General features: G+C 40.0%; 2 protein-coding genes across 4 annotated transcripts in view; both read left to right on the forward strand.

The window, feature by feature from the left end:
- The window catches only part of FGD6 (FYVE, RhoGEF and PH domain containing 6), a 63,338-nt gene extending 61,289 nt beyond the window's left edge, over window positions 1-2,049 (forward strand). For both annotated transcript variants that reach the window (XM_044455529.1, XM_044455530.1), the window contains 2 exons: window positions 536-684; window positions 1,188-2,049. In XM_044455529.1, the coding sequence (XP_044311464.1) occupies window positions 536-684; window positions 1,188-1,224 (186 nt within the window). In that variant the 3' untranslated portion in view covers window positions 1,225-2,049. The remainder of the gene's footprint in view (window positions 1-535; window positions 685-1,187) is intronic.
- Window positions 2,050-6,818: 4,769 nt separating this feature from the next.
- The window catches only part of NR2C1 (nuclear receptor subfamily 2 group C member 1), a 41,125-nt gene continuing 28,998 nt past the window's right edge, over window positions 6,819-18,945 (forward strand). Inside the window, exons 1-4 of one of the 2 annotated variants that reach the window (XM_044454868.1) lie at window positions 6,819-6,998; window positions 12,273-12,329; window positions 15,590-15,665; window positions 18,733-18,840. In XM_044454868.1, coding sequence (XP_044310803.1) covers window positions 15,612-15,665; window positions 18,733-18,840 — 162 coding nt within the window. In that variant the 5' untranslated portion in view covers window positions 6,819-6,998; window positions 12,273-12,329; window positions 15,590-15,611. The remainder of the gene's footprint in view (window positions 6,999-12,272; window positions 12,330-15,589; window positions 15,666-18,732; window positions 18,841-18,945) is intronic. The other variant, XM_044454869.1, reaches the window with a different exon arrangement.

Raw genomic sequence — 18,945 nt, forward strand, 5'->3', positions numbered from 1 at the left:
GCTCCCAGGTGATGCTCATGGAGGCCCTGGCAGGTACAGAAGTGTCTGAGACCAATCCTGCAACTACCAGAGTCATTATTCTGCTGCTAGGCCAGCAGATGGAGGTGCTCAGTTTCTGACAGTCAGGAATTCTGGCTTAGATGGAACCCTGAGGGGTTTTTCCCCCTCCTGGAGAGTTCCTGGAACTATTATTGTTCTTGCTGGTAGTAGGAGCCAAGCAAAATCAGTCTAATAGTATGTACTAACCTGCTGGTCATGGAAAATGAGTTTCAAGAATTCTGGTATATCATTTTGTGAAAACTTGGTCAATATCTGTTTCCTATGTCAGGACATACAGAATAGATAAGTGTGTTTGTGTGTGTAAAATATAGAAATAAAACTGAGTTGAATCCAAAGGTTGCTTCCTCGGAATCCAACCCAAAGATTTAGCACTGCCTTGAGGTTGAGCACAGCCTCATTGAAATAACTGGTTATTTTCAAATGGTTGCACTTATAGGAAATCTATGTCTGATTCTGGATTTCTTTGTAAAATTAGGATGTAGCTGCTTTGGAGAGCCAACCTTTATTGGGGTTTACAGTTGCTGCAGTCAAAGATGAACACTTAGAATCTAAAGTTTTCCATTTGTTGCACAAAAATACTTTATTTTATGTATTCAAAGCAGATGAGCCCCAAACAGCACAAAAGTAAGTAGACCATTTATTGATTTGACTTATATGCTAATAAGAAACTCAGGATTCTATCCAAGCAATTTTGAATTGTGTCTTGGATTGTGCATTAACTACTACTATAACAGCAACAAACTAGTAAAGGAAAGACTGTTACTTCCTATGCACTGAATTTTTCACAAGGCACAAGCAGATGTTTGTTGCTTGAACAAATGTTCAGTAGAATGGCAGAGAAATCTAACTTGTTCCCAGGCATTGTGTTGTGGATTTTAAGTAGGAGGATGAGTCTTTAAAGTCCATACTGTCTCAAATATAGCTTTCTTCCAATCCTATGGTCCATTGTATTTTTAATTCAGAATTTTGAAATCTGTTTATGAATGCCGGCAAGGTGATTTTATTGTCTTTTTCAATCATAACAGCCTAAGTCAATAATGGGGCATTTTAATGAAAATACTTGCATATATAAGCTTTGAAAACAATTCTGTTTGGTCACCAGATTTATTTCCCCCCTTTTCCAACAGATGGATAGAAGCTTTTCAAGAAGCCACAATACTATAGCATGGATATATATTGAAAAAACTGTCCAGCAACAAAGTGAACACTACAGTGCTGCTTATTGAAGAGTAGCTGAATTTTGCAAACATCGACTTCAACAAAACTGCTTATGAAACCCTGCCTCTGTTTTCTAGGCATAATGATTTTTCAAGAAATGTGTATATTCGTCTTTTTGTCATACAAAAAGTATTATTTATTAAGCTCTGCCACTGTTTTACGTTATGGTCAGAACCATTTCTGAAATTCACATTGAATTCCAAAGTTCCTTGACCTTAGATAATATTGTTTGTTGGGAGGCTGTAAACAAACCATTGCTCTTTGGTTTGCTGCAGTATTGTCATAGGTGCACTTAAATTACTCATATTTACTTCAGTACATTTATGTATGTTCTTTACTGAATTCTGAATGCTTCTATGGGATATGGTTCTGCTTATGTTAATGGAATCTTTTTGAAATGGAATGGAATACATCAGCATATACAGACTGTGAAAATTTCCCCTTAGCATCTTGCATCAAAAGAAGTATAGAAGTAGAACTGTAATCAAGAAGCAAGCAAGCATTTTATTATGGATCTGTTTTTAGTTTTTTAAGAAAAACTGAAGAGATAATCATTCTGCTCTTCCTGAAACCACATATGATATCAAAACATAAATGCCAAAAAGATTTAAAAGTGAGTATGCTACTCTTTTTCAAGTATGGCAAAAGCATATTTTATCATAAGTATTTTTCAGTTATATATATTGCCATGAGAACTAATATGTAGAATATGATAATGTCTTGAAAATAAATATACATTGTATGATTTTAATAAAAGCTGCGACTGGAATAGTAGTATCAGGAATGCATAATATTTTAGAGAAATGACATTAACAAGAAATGTCATCATTCTAATTTTATATTCACAATTTGATCTGCTGGACACTTCAAGACATTCTTTGACCTATATTTTTATAGTGGGTAAACTGTCACACAGAATCAAGAAAGTGCTTGCATAATTAGTAATTTGGGTATATTTAATTATTTGAAAAATCGTGTATATAATAACTCAAACTAGTACTATAAAAGTGTAGGATTAAATCAGGGAAACAATGCATAAAACTTTATGAGGATGGTAACTACTAAATGCCTATAATGAAGCCTCTTATTGGAACTTGACAGTAAGATATTCTGTATTCACCTTCAAGTTTCTTCTTCAAATCCTGGTTCTTAATAGTTTGTACAGTTCATCCCTGAGTGTAGCTGAACTGATAGAAAACTATATTAAATCATCTTTCCCTAAAATGCCTAGTCCAGGTACATAACAAGGAAAGAGAAAATTCTATTTTTGTTTATAATACAAAGATGGCTAGATCAAAAGCATCACTAATAGAATGCTTGACTTGCTGCCAGAAATAAGCATCTGATCTAAAAAGACTTCTTGCTCTTTAGAAACATATTTTGTACATTTGAGGTTGTAATCCTATGCATGTTTAAATACATATTGGTTTGGCCGAGGGCTTAAAATAGTCATATTTACTTCAGTACATGTATGTATGTTCTTTACTGATTTCTGAATGGTTCTATGGGACATGGTTCTACTTATATTAATAGATTCTTTTGGGAATGGAATATATCAGCATATATGGAATGTGAAATTTTGGATGGGAACTTTAGGACTGTTTTCTGTCTAAGCATGCATTGGATTGCACCCCAGCTATATGGCTATATTAAGAGATCTGTGCAAGGAAATGTTCTGCTCATTTTAGGTTGCTGCTCCTAGTTAACAATTTTTCTCTAACAAAATTCAAATGCTGTGTCTCAAACAAAGGAACTACTTATAAACTTAAATGTCCCTTGAGTTGATGAACTTGTCTGTATAGCCTGCTTAAAAATAGTTCATGTGAAGAGTGTATTCTAGAATGCATTTTACTACATTGAACCTTATAGTGATTGTGTAAAATTTTTTAGGAAGAATGAAAACAAAATGCCAGTGAAGTTTCTGGCAGTCAGAGTTTTGCCTAGAGCAGTGGTGGCAAACCTATGGCACGCGTGCTGTAGTGGGCACGCAGAGCCCTCTCTATTGGCATGCAAGCCGAGTCACCCCAGCATCACCCCAGCATCCGAGCATCGGATAACAGTGCACATGGGGGTCATGCGCATGCTTGGAAAGGAGTAGCGGCGCCAGGCGATGATGTCACAAGCTTTCTCATGGCCAGTGTGCTGCCAAGGATATGCTTAGACTGGCTGAGAGTTGTTTTTTCTAAACTAAAACCTCAGTATTCAGGTTTTATTACAGTGTTGGCACTTTGCAATAAATAAGTGGGTTTTGGGTTGCAGTTTGGGCACTCAGTCTCTAAGAGGTTCGCCATCACTGGCCTAGAGTATCTAGTTATCTGTGAACTTTAAAATGTGTTCAGTAAAAACAGATTTCTGTAAAAACAGCAGTGAATTTTCCTCTTGACACAGAAATACTTGCAGTCCTGTAGATAGCTGACCTAACATTTGTTTAACCTCATTCCACACTATTTTTCCTGCAATCTGTATTTTTACTAGCCTAAGTTTGAGAGTATGCATTCATAGGGATCTTATTAGTGAGGACTTTGGCTACAGGGTCTTCAGAACCTTAGGAAAGAAACTGACTAAATACTTAGGCTTTTATTTGATGATACCTGCTCACTGTCAAATAGACAAAGCTACCTGTACTTGGTTCAGGATGGAACAAATGTTGATGGGACTGCATAGCCTAAGAAAAATAGCATAGCACTCTTGTCCTGAGCAAGTTCCACCCAAAAGAATGGGAACTGAGTGGCTCTTTTTCAAGTCACTTGGTACAAAAGAGAAAATAAGAGCCACGGGGGCAGGACTAAGGAATTGACTTAATTTCAATTATGAAATTAAGTAAATATTAAGCACTGGTTTTACGGATAATGCATGTCACTTTCAGTTTCCAACATAAGGTGTTTTCAGAAAAGCAGAAAGTCTTACTCTGTCATTTAGATGCAGATGCTTTCCCTGAATAAATCCATGTCAAGCTCCAAAATAAATGGCAATAGTGGTTAACTTATGCAAATATTTTAACATTACAAAGAGAGTATTACATTAAGATTGTGTCAAAAATTGTCTGCTTCTAATTTTAAGCCTCCCAAATACTTGAAAAAAAAATGTAGGAACAACATAGCAAACAAAATGTAGCTGCAATCCAGGAGTTCCTTTAGGTTTGTCTGAGCATGCATTTGTCTCTTCAGTGTCTCCAATCCATCCCCAAACTTCTTGTGCTGAACTTTAAACAATTTCAAAAAGTTTTTTTTAAGTAGAGCTACCATTTGAAAGAAAAGAGAGATTACTCAGTTTCACTAGATGGTCCTGTGGGCTGTAGACTATTAAAAATACTGTGTTGTGGGAAATAATGGTAATTTAGTTGTATATTATTTCTCATTAAACAGCCTTTTTAGAATGGAGTAATAATCAGGTGCTTTCTGTGTCAAGGGTATACAATAAAACTGTGACAACGGAACAGTCAACCATTATTGCAATTTTAATTTTAAGTAATATACATGAATGTATCTCAAACTTCAATTTCTGTCTTTCAAAAGGCCACAGTGGCCTTCTAAAGTCTGGCAGGCTCACAGATTCTAAGAGGTATTTAACATTTTTGTTTATTTCAACTGCTCTCTTCCAATTTTTCAGTTGCTTTTTATGTTGAGTGCTTAGGAATTGTGCTGTATTGGCTAACAGTAAATGAAAGAACAGAACCCTTCACACTGCAAATTAAAATAATTGAAAGCAATTATAAATAGATGTTTGTATTAAAATAAACTTGCTAGTGTTTTTTCCCCTCCAAACTGCATAAGGACACAATTCTATGAATGATCAGGCAGAAAAAAGTCCTACAGCTTCCAGCATGCCTCAGTCAGCATGGATTACACCGTGAATAAATAGAGAAAAAAAGGCTCTTGAATTTAATAAACATGGCATGCATCAATAAAATAAGCAGAACATACAGTCTTGTCTCATTATCCAAATATTCTTGGCCACCACTTGGTTTACCTTGTATAGCATATGGATTTCCTTCCAAAAAGTTGTGGGTTGATTTGATCTAATACTACTTGTTTGTCTTTCTGAAAATCCAGAGTATTCACAAAGCTATGTAAATTGATTCTGCACACTGAAGAGGTAGAAGTAACTAGCACTGAAGGGAGGCAGAAGTCAGGAGCTTAATGTAAACTGAGCACTCTGTCCTAATTTTCATTCAACCAGAATGAGGTTTCTCTCAGAACTGTGGAAGATGCCAAAAGAAAGAAAGGTTAGATTGGGTGAATATTGATTAGGCTGGTGCTGTGCGTGTCAGAAGCTGGGGACATAGGAATACTAGAGTGGTTGAAAGTTATAACAAGTGCATCAAGAGAAAGCTGTTGTGCACTGTAAATATCCCAAATAAATTCCTCTCCACAAACTACATTCTCACCCAGACTAAAAACCTGATCTTCAGAGGGAGTACAATCCCATTCAGAACAGACAATGGACCTATCAGATTTAGGAACTATTTACTTCTAGGGCTACTATCTTTTCATTATTCAGTTTCAGTTTATTGGTCCTCATCTAGCCCATCACTGAGTCCAGACACTGATCTAAAATTTGCATAGCATCCCATGATGCACTTGTAACAGGGAGACATGAGCTGTGTGTCTTTAAGGTACTAAAGGCATTCATTTTCAGATCTCCTAATATAACTGCTTTTAACAGCTTCATATATTGGAGTAGGATGGTATCCTAACAGAACCTATTAACTGATTGGCCAGGTGTGTGAGGAACAGTTACCCAGTATTACTCTCTGAAATTGACCTTGCAGGTAAGAGTGAAACCACTGTAACGCAGTGTCTCCAGTACTGTTGACAAGGCATTTTCTAGAAGGGCTGCCAGAGAACTGTCCACTATTTGAAGGCATCTTCTATTTCAAGGACTGTGTAGTCCAAATCTAGATGGCTGAATGAACAGGCAGGCCTCCAGGTCACAGTCTTGGAAAGTAAGGGGTAATTATATTTCTATTGCAATTTCATAGAATCATGGAGTTGGAAGGGTACAGAAGGCCACTGGGGCCAACTCCCTGTTACTGCAGGCCACTAAGTTACTCAGATGACTGTCCTATTCAGAATAATTCTTCCTAAATTTGTATCTACACAAATGAATTAGCCTATGCAAAGTTGTGTCATATTTTGGGGGGGATGCATTTCCTTCTTTTTCTGGCAACATATAAATGGCTACTGTATGGGCGAATGACTGGCCACCGGCCGAGTGCTGGATCTGTCTCTACAGTCTGAATAGCGCACTAAACTGACAGCTCGTGAAGAGAGACAAAGTGAGGGGGGCGGGAGGGAGACGGCCAGGCATACACTTTCCCGAGCATGCGCAGATTTTTTCCTGCTGTTCAGGTTAAAGGTTCAGAAGGCTCTTTCCGCGACAGTGTCCCCACCTTCACTGAAGCTCAGGAACCCCCTCCCCACATAGCTATGATTACTCCAGGAGAGGCTCTTCTCCCCTTCGTCCCCTTCCCCGCCGGCACGGTGACATTCGCTCCGCCTCCGCCATGGGCTCGCTTTGCGCAAGCGCAGCCGTGCTGCTAGTTGTGGCGGCGGCGGCGACTGTGAAGGGGGAGGGGAGGGCTGCGAGGGCGGAACGTTACGCCACGCGAGACGGCACGGACCGAGCGTAGCGGACGGGGTCACGAACTCTGACCTCCCGGAGCCGCAGCCCCACCGGCAAATAACCCTTAGGACCTATAACTGTGCCGCGCCTGCCAGGTAAGAGGCAGACAGGGCGGGGATACGGAGAAGGAAAGAGCCGCAGTGTCGATGGCGACGCCGCCTCGGCTTCTGAGAGGCCTTGTCCGTCGACTGGTGTCCCTGCCCAGAGTGCCTTTCAGTCGCGGCCTGTTCGTGTCCTGCAGCAGCGGGAGGGCGCCGCTCCTCGCGTGGTACTGCTCGTAGCAGTAGCGACAGCGGGACCAGCAGCTCCTCCTGTCGCCGCCGCCCCTCTGACCTTTCACCCACAGGAAAGGCTTGCGTCTCCCCTCCCCGGATCCCGGCCGCGCCCCGGGGCCCGCTCCTCTGCACAGGCCCCGTGCTTTGCTTCGTGGGGACTAGAGCGCGGTGGAGTCGGAGCCAGCCTGGCCGGCGCGGAGCTATATGGGCGGAGTTGAAAGTTCCCAGTCGGGCCCTCAGCAGCCATTTTGTGCCTGCGAGTGACAGCGGGCTGGGGCCTCATTCCGCTTACGGAGTCCCGCCTGGCTTACGGGCTGTCCCTGCTACTTGATTAGACATTGAGATGTATCATTCGCTTATCGTTGATGAAGTGGCGAAAGCAGTGGCTGAACTGTAGCATTCTTTTCTGTAACATTAATTGTGTCTTCATTCTAAAATAACTAAGCCTTTGCACACATATGTACTAGTTTACTATGTGTAGGAATGTACTTTTGTGTGGGACACTCTAGATTTGGGTTCATCTCTTCTTTGGTTCTTTATGATAATTAAGCCTTAATAGCACATAGAAGGCCACTGTATATTGAGTCCATCTAGCATATTGTAGTTGACACTGACTGGCAGTAGCTCTCCAAGGTTTCAGGAAATTGTGCTTTTCTGCGTCCCTCTTGACAGTGATAGAACCTTGGAACGTCTGCATGCAAAACATGGAGAAAACTATAAACCACTACTAGTTTATGTACCCCATTTACTGTGGAACCCTATTGGTTGGGTGGTACTGAAGTCATATTCTAATTGTGGGTTTCTGTCAAACAGTGGGTTGATCACTGTGAACAGCATGCTGGACTAGATGGATCTTGATCTGATCCATCACATAGTCCTACCCTTTCTTCCAATCCATGTGTTTTCATGCATGAAGGTAATTTATTACTGAGCTTGATATTTGTTCTGGAATAAAAACAGGAATCTCTAACGCATGCACTCTGGTTATTGCTTTCCATGTTGGCAGGCTAAGCTCTGGGGTTTTGGCAAGGAAAGTATATACCTGCTATAGAGAAAGTGTCATTAAAAGTTTTCTTCAGCTTTCTCTCCAATTTCCATTTTTGAAATGCATTTAGGTCAAATGGTGCAGTTGACCCTGACCCTAACTTTAACCCTATTTATAACTTGCTATTAAAATACAGTTCTTAAAACAGCTTTTCTTCATTTCTCAATATTTATATAATATTAACCTTGGAGAGTTGTCATTTGAAAAAATGTGGACACCTTTTTTTTGTTTAAGAATACTGATCTGGAAGATTTCAACTGATTTTCATATGTGCATGTATAGAAATTGTAATGAAATATTGCAATGAGAATTAAAATGCTTTATAAGAGTAATGCCTTGTATGGAACTATAACTGTAACTTGCCTGAAAATGTACTTAATAGATGCTTGGTATTCTTGAATAGTCTTTTAATTGTTCCTTATTGTTTAAGGAAGCAATCTCATGGCCCCTAGACAGCATTTGGGGGCTATAGTGTAGTTTGTATTCCCTGATCTATGGTTGGAGACAGTGCTCTAATTTTGGTGTGTGGAACTGAGAAACTAACACCCTTTCCTGATTTCTCAGCTGGGAAAGCAACTTTGGAGAAAGATAAAAGGGGGCATTTTGATGGGTGCGAAAAGTCTGGAAAGGTTTGGGTACAAGCAGTTCTGATGCTTTCTACCCTCCACTAAATGGGTAAAACCCAACTAGAGAAAATGCAGAGTGTAAGGACAGGGAGGTATAAATTGCCTCTGCCACTTCCTTTCTGCTCATATTTGAGGAATAATCATCCAGATTCAGGGACTTATGGTAATTGAAGGTACACTGTGCCCTAAATTGATTTTTTAGTATTTTGTATTTAGAAACACCTTGGGGACTCTCCAGGTGGTAGTGTAAAATGTTTTTTAAAAGTGAGCAAATGAATGTACCATTTCTTAAATCGATAACCTCTAACTATTCTGCCTCTTGATATGAGAACTTGTCAACTGAATTTTTAACCAGCTTGCGGTACCAAGTAATCAAAGATGGTACGCTAACAAATTTCTATTCACTGGATAGATGGAATTAGAAATAGTGAGATGAGAAAGAACATAAAGCTGTGTTTAATTGTGTTGCTTTGTTTTAAAACTTTATTTAGAAAGTTAAAATACAGCAAAAATATACCTAAACATAATTAACACTTTCACTAATTATAGGAAAAATTTCAGGAATCCGTAAAACTGTGACTATAAGTCTTCTCAATATAACTGAGCTTAAAGAACTTGGCACAAATCTTCATACATTTACCTTCTATCAAAGTACCCATAAACTAGTTTAGGCTCTGGTGAGATGGACATTCTTTTTCTTAATTTTCAGATGATTCATCCTTAGAACACCCAGAGATGTGTATATTGTCATTTTATCCATATTGAATCTATTTTTATTATGATTACGTTACTAAACAGATGGTGCAATGTTAAATTTTGGGGATAGCAAATTTCTATGATGTTGAATAAGAGTGAGTGAAAAGATGCTTATGGCTGCATCCAATAAAAAGAAAAAAGGAAATCATATGACTTATTCATCTTTGTTATGGTTTGCAGTAGGATTGGTTGCCCACATATTTCCATAGAGATCAAAGGAACCATTTTATTTGATGTGTAACATCAGAGTTCTCAAACATCCACTGATGATTTGACCACATAAGCAATCCCTACACTGATTTTTTCAATACAATTTTAAAGTGTAAATACACTGCAATTGAACTATAATTTTAAGCCAAACTGAGGTGTAAAGGCTGGCTGTTACCCACTTAGGCCACATAGGCTTTTTCAGAGCCCATGTGCTAAGATCTTTCAGTCCTGAAACTCACACTTTGAAGGCTGAGCCCCTGCCTTGCCCCCTTGCAGCCAGTGCAGAAAGAACTACATCAGTTGTGCCTCCCCACCACTACCTGAGGTTATAGATGGGCCTCAGGGGGGAAAGTACATGCCAGATGGCAGGGAGAGAAAGAAACTGGCTGCATAAATGCGTTAATTGCAGCCGGAAACTCAGCTTCTTTCCCTCCCCTTTGCTTGCCCTAAATCTAGAGGGTAAAATGTGGCTGCCTAGATAATATACAGGGCACTGACTTGAGCCCAGCTGTCCCCTTCTTGCTGTTAGGTTCCAAAATACCAGACAGTCTCTTTGCAAAGCAGATCTTTATTGGCAATTCACAGCTACAAGACAAAGTAACTAAAAGCCATCTAAGCCTCTGTGCATACTAAGAATAATTATTGAACCCAAACTAGGGTTGCACCCTCTGGGTGGCTGGACGGCCAGCCAGTGAGACATGTGCACACCCTCTAACTCAGCAGGTTGTCTCTCCTAACACCTCATCAGGTGGTCAGGGACCATCTAAAGCAACAGCTTCTCCTCCTCCTCATCTTCAACCCCTCCCAAAACATTCCTGCTGTCCTTGTCAACCTGAGAACCTGGGAGCAGCAACCATGGGGGCACTTCAAAGGCCTGTGGCTTGGCCCAGTTTTCCAAAATTTCCATCTCTGCTATCTCAAGGTCCTCTTCTTCAGAATCCAAGTCATGCTGATTCTGGGATACTTGCCAACAGGGTAGTCAACTGCTTTACTATAGGCAGGTGGTGTACCAGCAGCAGAAACTGGATGCTGTGTAGTGCATCTTGTATTGTTTGCTCCTAAGCCTTTGAGTTTAGCAACTTGTAAGCATCTGCCACATGGGTAATAGGATTTTGTGATTCTGTTAAAATGAGTGTCACCCTCTGAAGTTGCAGGCTCACGCTTATCCTGCACAGAGCAGGAAAAGCAGAGGAGGTGATCTTCACCTGCCTGTTCTTCCTGTTCTGCATTTTTACTAGATGGTTTTCAGCCATCATTAGCATTTGAAAGAGAGGGGGAAGGTGGTTGGAGTGGCTTTTGAGTATCTTGTACCTGACTGCTGCAGTACTCTTCCTCCTTGCCCCCTTTAACCCCTCTCTGAGGGCACTTTCTTTATCTTGGAAAGCAGCCAGCATGCTTCTTTCCACGCACACTGTGAGGGGATCAGGGTAAGGAATCAGAGCTGTCTCTGGCATCGAAGTTGAAATCTGAATCTATCTTGTGGCCACTTAGACAAAAATCTTGGGGTCATAAGAGCATTTCCTTCTTATTTCAGGATTTACATTTTATTACTATCCAACAGTCCTGCCTTGATTACTCTTTAGTACATAAATATATGAAATCATTTTAAGTCCTGATTGTAATATTAGTAAAGATATTTTATATTCGATTTTTATAATTATTTGCAGATTCCAATTGCAACTATAATATGGGTATCCCAGTCTCATACAATTATGCTTTGATGCAAGTCTCATTGATGTAGTACATTGCATTTATGCCCCAGCTTTTTTCCTCTTGTGAAGTACACAAGGCATAGTCTATTTTACTCTTCACAACAATGACCTTGTGGTAGGTTAGGCTGAACCTTCGTGGTTGAGTGGGGACTAGAACCTGTCCCCAGTCCAACATGAGTACCACACTGACTGTGAAAATTTCCCCAACAAAAGCAGCCAGAGGTGCTAGGATGCTTGCACAAGAAAACCATAGGACAACTCACAAGATAGATACCAGTCCTCACTTCAGTCCCACATGCTAGGTCTGTGATATTTCAGAATATGTATACTGGACCTGAAATTTAAAACTGCTTTCCTGATTCCTTTATCCCAATTCCTACATTTTAATGTTTTTGTAATTGCCTTCATATGCAAGGAATTCCTGTAATATATCCAACATAGCAGCATATGTGGCAATGATGTTGTACTGTTTTGCATGTGTGTCGTAAAGCAGCATGAAGAACTCTTAGTACCTGTAGGGCAGAATACAGGGCAGTAGCTGTAGGTAACTGAACTTATTTTTTAAAAATTGTGCTCAAGGGTCACATGGCTAAATTCACTGTAGACCAGCTTTGTTCTTTCTAGCTAGCATCACTGTTTGCCTCTCCTCTTAATTCTTGGAGAGAAGTAAATTAGAAATCTGTTTTTATTCTGTAAAACTTTACATGCAATCCCTGCAGCTAAAATGTTCTTTCTTTAATTATAGGAGTCTACTGAGAGTGATTATGCATACAGGAAGTGGAATTTAACATTGGTACCTGAGGTAAGTAAAATGCTAACCTGCAGATATGCTTAATTTGCATTAGATATTTTTTAAGGGTAAAGAAATTGCTTCCTTAATTTGCTTCATACTGACTTTGTCCTGTAATGGTTGATGCCTTCAACTTTTTCAAAATAATTTGCAGTGTTCATGCATTTTAGTTATAGGGCAATTGGCCAGGAATCCACAATGTCATTCACACTTCTCTTTTCTGCATATCCAATAAAATTCTTCTCTTGTAATTTCTCTGGATCTTACAGAGAACAAGAGGTGTTACAGACAGTTCTGACAAATCCATTTTATTTGGCTGACAGAAGGGAGGTTTCTTTGCTTGTAACAGGCTTGCGGAAAGAAAAAAGTATCACAAATTTCTAGGAAGTCCATCATTGGTCCATCTAATTGGTATTTTGTAACGTTGACTGGCAATATCTCTCTAGAGTTTCAGTTAGAACTACCTGTATTACCTAAAGATACCAGAGACTGACCCTGCAATACATGTTTTCTACTATTGAACTACTGTTTTGATGCTACCCACTTTCCCAGTGCCTACTGCATGGAGGGAAAGAGAAGCTCTTCCCTTTTCTAAAGTCATAAGGAGTGACCAGTTCTATTCCTCTCCTGAGTTCATTGCCTGTGTTAGAAGACATCAGCAGCACAAGCCAGTCAAAAGCACTGATAAGCTAGTAGGGTGCACCAAAATTATTGGACACCATGTATGGCTCCATCTGTGTGCTGGATATGCAGATAATGTCCTAGATGTACTTTAAGTTTTGTAGAAGTGAATTGACACCTTCAGAAAGTCTGCATTACCACTTCACCCCGATTCACTAACTATAGCATTATATACCTCCACGCTGATTCTGCACTTGTAGAGCTGAAAATGTAGGTTAAATAAATTCATTATTTTTCTTTAAAAATAGATGTACTTTTTGAAATAAATTATACCTGTGTATCATTGGGGTGTGGAACTGAAGCTTGTTTTTAAAGGATGTTTACCTACTGTAGTTTTAGGCCTGTTCAGATGATAATAGGACTTCACAATTTGAAAAAATAGGCTAAGGCCACAGTTCTAAAATAGTTCTGAGAAATATCTTTAGTTGAATTAAAGTATGATTTAATTCCAGCTAAATTTGGCTAGCATTGGAAGGGTGCTGTGCATAGAAACAACATAGGTGCTGGGTAAAGTTTTAAAATCTATGCTTTTTTGGTCATTCACTTTAGTGTAATGCACATCATGTCCTAGATGCATTTTAACTTTTGCACTCTAAGGTTGGAGTTCTTGAAGATGTCTTCAAATGTGGGAGAATAATATTAAAGGCAAAGCAGGGAAAGGGAATGTCAAGCAAGAGAAATGCTATTTCTTCTTGCCCTATTGGCCTTAATTGTGTCAACATAACACATTTTTTGTATTCACCTCACTGTCTGAAGAAAGCAGAGAAGCAAGGGCAATGGCAGAGTGAGCTTTTATTTATTTTCTTTATTTCATTTTTATACCACCCAATAGCTGAGGCTCTCTGGGTGGTTAACAAAGCTTGATAAAAATTTAAAACAAACAAGATAACATTAACTTAAAACAACAAAACTACAATTGCAATTGTTCTACAATGTAATCAAGCCCTTTCATGCTTGAGAAGGCTGGAATTTCCACAACTACCCTTGCAAGGATGTAAGGGTTTTTGTATTAGAGGATCGTCTGGTTCTAAATCAGGTAAAGGATCATAGCTCAGTAATGGAATATATGCTTTGTGTACAAAAGGGATTAACTTAAATTCCTGGAGTGAAAAAAGACTGTATTCTGAAATTGTAGAACAGAAGTGGAGAGTGTTTATTTCACCAGAACTTCTCTTTTCATCTATCACCATTGTCTGCCAGGCCAACCCCCTCTTAGCAACAACCCTTTTGTTTTCCACAGAGATGTTGTGATGCAAGAAGCAATTAGTCTTCCACTGGATTGCCAGATCACTTGGGCTTCTCTCTGCACACTAGAAAGAATAGCTGTTCCTCAGGGGCCAGAGAAGAAACACGGTGATGGAGAAAAAGAGAAGGGACGGGAAGGGAAAAGAAAGAGAACATTACTGTGGCTACCCTCACTTTGGTTTTAGCGTTGCTTACTTCTCAGATGTGACCTCTGGTTATGTAGGAATGAATATGGCTAGATCACTCTTCTGATCATGAAAGCAGCTAACATGGTCCTTTCCGTGCTAGCTGTGAAGGGTTGTGGAAGCGGGGTTGGAACTCTGAAGTCAGAGCACTGTTTCCAACTTGAAGGGAGGAATCCCCAGTATTTTGTGGCTCAGACAGTATCTAGGATCCATGGAATGCTCTTTTAATGGATGACAAGGCAGGTACTTAGGAAAATTATTTTACTGTGTAGAAGACAAGAGATATTTCTTTAGGAAAATGAGGGTGGTGTCCTACATAAGGGACTGCTGAGTCACATGACCTCAAGTCCTGCTTCCTCACATTTTCATCTCCAGGTGGACCCAGTAGAAGCTTTGGACCATATTTGGCACAGACCTGCCAACTATTGGTTCCTACATTAGATTCTGTTGAAAGCAGTTAGGACTTCTACAGAACTGCAGTGGAGGCTGTTTATTTAGAAAGTCTGAATAAGTCTATTGTTTGACAATGGTTCTGCCTCATTTGTGAAGGTAGGCTATATTTTGAATGAAAACCAGAGACAAGTGGAGATGTGTTTTGTCAGAGGAAGCCTTTTCCATGGCAAAAGAAAATATCAACTAGCCCTTAGGATCTGACAAGTTATGAATGCTCTGAAAATGTGATCTAATAGGAATCAAGTAGCAGGAAATCATATTTATTGTATATTTCTGCCCATGACATTCAAGGCAGATATTAATTTTGAACATGGTATGGTTAGCCATGGTTAAATGCCTCACTTTTCTATAGCTGTAGCAAGTACATTCTTTCTAGAATATACTGTGTACCTTCTAGAATGAAAATTCCTTTATCTACCCTAAAATTCTATATATGTGTACTCACGAGTAATCCCCATTGAATTCAATTATACTTAATCCTGCATAAATGTGTATATCATTGTAGCCTGCCACACTTGTAAGGCACATCATGCTAGATGGAATGTAATGTGGTACTATTTGTAAATAGCTTTGGACAACTAACAACACTTAAGCCACATTTTTATTTTCAGAGTGCTACTGCTTACATCATCTTGGCTGCCATTGTTTACTTTTTGCTGTGGTTTTCTTTATTGCAGTATAAAATTTAAGAATGTATTTCTTCAATAGGGAACATCAGTGACTCAAGATCATGGCAACTATTGAGGAACTGGCCCATCAAATAATTGAACAGCAAATGGGAGAGGTACTTATACATATGTTTAGACAAATTGATAACTTGTATCAGTGGATATATAAAAATCTTTCTAGCATTTCCTTGACCATTTTGTAAATTCTGTTCCTGACATCTTGAAGAGCACATGCTTTGCATGTGTAAGTTCCAGGTTCTATCCTTGTCATTGCCTGGTAGGTCTGGAAATACCCATGTCTGAAACCACTGAAAGCATCTGCTGGTCAGCATTAACTATGCTAGACTGGAGAGTCCCATAGTCCCAACTTGGTATAAGGCAACTCCCTGTGAATTTAAATCTACAGCGTCTGATGATACAAAGTACAAAATTTGCATTTTTAAATTTAGAATTCTGTTTATTTATTTATATTACATTTCGATGCTGCCCCACAGCCAAAGCTTTCTAGAGGGTTAACAAAAGTACATTAAAACAATACAACACTGTACAGTAAAATAACTAAAATTCTGATTAAGAAGCATTAAAAATTAAAAACAGTAAAAAGTAAAACATACAGTGAAGAATTACTCTGTAAAAGAACACCTGGGATAGGTAGCCCCTCAAGCCCCTGGGTAACCAAGAATATATTTTAAAAGCCTCAGCATAAAGGTCCATCTTAACCTGATGCCAAAAAGATGACAAGATTGGCTCCAGGTGGGCCACAGTGGGATGGTTGTTCCATAGATGGGGTGCACAGCAGAGAATGTACTCCTCCTTGTTACCACACTCTTCGCCTCTCTTGGAGTTTCCATTCTGAGGAAGGTCCCAGGTTGAACATAAATTTGTTTGGTAGAATATCTTGTACAATCTTCACATATTTGGGAGTAGGAGCAATAATAATGTTTGAGGTTATTTTCTTCCATACATTAAACTTTGAGTTGAATTCTTAGCATTGTGGTTTCTTCAAGTGTGTCCCATATCCCGCTACACATGAAAAAAGAGGGCAGTAACTTGGACACTAGTTTATTTATTTAAGATATTTGTATGCCGTCCTTTGCAAGAGCCTTAGGACGGCTTACACAAATAAAATACAAATACCTAACATAACATAAATAAATTAATGACCCACTCTGGCTGCAATTAAAATATGGTGATAAAATTCAATATTAAAACTTATTAAAATATTGATTAAATAAAAAGGTCTTAACCTGGCGCCAAAAAACATATAAAGACGGCGCCAGGCAGACCTCTCTGGGGAGCGCATTCCATAGATGGGGCGCCACTGCAGAGAAGGCCCTCCTCCGAGTATTCTGTCTCCTAATATCTTTCACAGAGGGTTCCCAGAGAAGGGCTTCTGCTGCTGATCTCAGGGGGCGGGAGGGCAAATAGGGAAGAAGGCGTTCCTTTAGGTATCCTGGTCCCAAGCCATTTAGGGCTTTATAGGTAATAACCAGCACCTTGAATTGAGCCCGGACTTCGATGGGAAGCCAATGGAACTGATAGAGGGCTGGGGTTATATGAGAATAACGCCCAGTCCCCGACAGCATCCTGGCAGCTCTGTTTTGCACCATCTGAAGTATCCGGACTGTCTTCAAGGGCAGCCCCACGTAAAGTGCGTTACAGAAATCCAACCGGGAATGGATTTCTAATGTAAATTACATTGCACTAACATAAAAGACCTCTTGCACAGCTCTGTTGTTATCAAATGGCATAACAGGATTCCCATGAAAAGCCAAAGCTAATGCTATTGGCATAGTGCTCAGGTTCTCTTATGTAGTATTTGAATGGACACTGCTCAAGGTTATAGCCACTGTTATGATACCACTTTCTCCCTCTCTCCTCCCTCTGTAGCCCTCCATACCATTTGAAAATCTGGGCCTGAGAATTTACCAAAAACTATAGCATACTGTGAGGAGGGCACACAGAGGGGCTGAGAGGGGAAAGATGGGCAATTGCCCTCTTCCTGAGTTCTGCTGATAGAAGCATTTCCATCAATCGGATGACACAACTGGATCTTGTGCAAATGTTCAGCTACATCTAGCAGTTACATTCCAAATTAAGTAAACTAGTTCTTTTGTATTTCATGGATTGTCAAATGAATCTCTTCTGCATGAGGTTGAGTGACTACAGATTTTTACATTTTGGTCAGTCATAAGTATAGCAGTTAATGAGTGATTCTTTTCTAGGATTGTAGGAAGCACAAATAAGTACAGTGGTACCTCAGCTCATGAACACCTAGGTTCACGACCAAACTGGGTCGTGAACAAAAATTTCATGAAAATTTTGACATTGGTCGCGAACTCCACATTGGGTGGCGACCTCCTGAGTGGGGAGATGACCACGATCGCAGTTGCACTCATGCAGGGAAGACATGCATAATCATGGGCATGCTCCTGCAGGAAAGATGGGCGCAATCTTGGCCATCTCCCCCACCAACCAGCACTAGCGCAGCCATCTCCTCATCCCCCACAAGTGGGGAGATGGCCGCAATCGTGCTGGTGGCAGGGGGGATGGCTGAGATTGCACCCTTTTCTCCCTCCCCCAGCGCTACCCATTCGCACCCATCTCTCTCTCCTCCAGCGCTTCCCATTTGCACCCATCTCTCTCTCCCCCAGTGCACCCACGATCACACCCGTCTCTCCCCCTACGCGTGCCGGAATGACAGGCATGTGCAGGGATGATGGGTGCGTGCAGGGATACCAGGCGTGATCTTGGTCATGCTGGGGGGGCGGGGAGATGGCCGCGCTTGTGCTTGGGGTGGGAGGGGGAGATGGCTGTGATCTTTGTTGTTCTCTGTCACTTTGCTTCACATTTTTCTGATTAAAAAAAATTTACAGAACAGATTAACCTTATTTACATTGAACCTTATGGGGAAATTTAACTTGGGTCACGACCATTTTGGGTCACGACCAGAGTCCTGGAACAGATTAAGTTCATGAGCCAAGGTACCACTGTATAATGACATCATGGGGCAACCTTGAAAAAATGCTTTGTGTAAGTAGAAACAATGTGTATAAACAGTTACCACCCTCATTGAAATATTTTGTCCAGTGCCTCATTAGAGCAAGGAAAATTTGGAAAACATAGTAGAAATTGGTCAGATTTTGTTCATTTAGTGGTAAACATTTCTGCTTTTTGCTCTAGATAGCACATTCCCAAGGATCTGTCACACAAACACTAATGGATGGGACAGCACAAAGAATTCAGATTGTTCCTGCTGATACAGGCCTTTCCTTACCACAGCGGATACAAGTACGTTATGTCTGAAACTTTGGGGGAAATTGATGTATCTGCAATGCTTACCTATCAATCCTAAACCTATTTTACTGTTTCAACATCTTAAAGTGCATAAATTTA

The sequence above is a fragment of the Varanus komodoensis genome, unplaced genomic scaffold, assembly GCF_004798865.1.
Source record: "Varanus komodoensis strain SLA01 unplaced genomic scaffold, ASM479886v1 scaffold8, whole genome shotgun sequence".
NCBI classification, from domain to species: domain Eukaryota; kingdom Metazoa; phylum Chordata; class Lepidosauria; order Squamata; family Varanidae; genus Varanus; species Varanus komodoensis.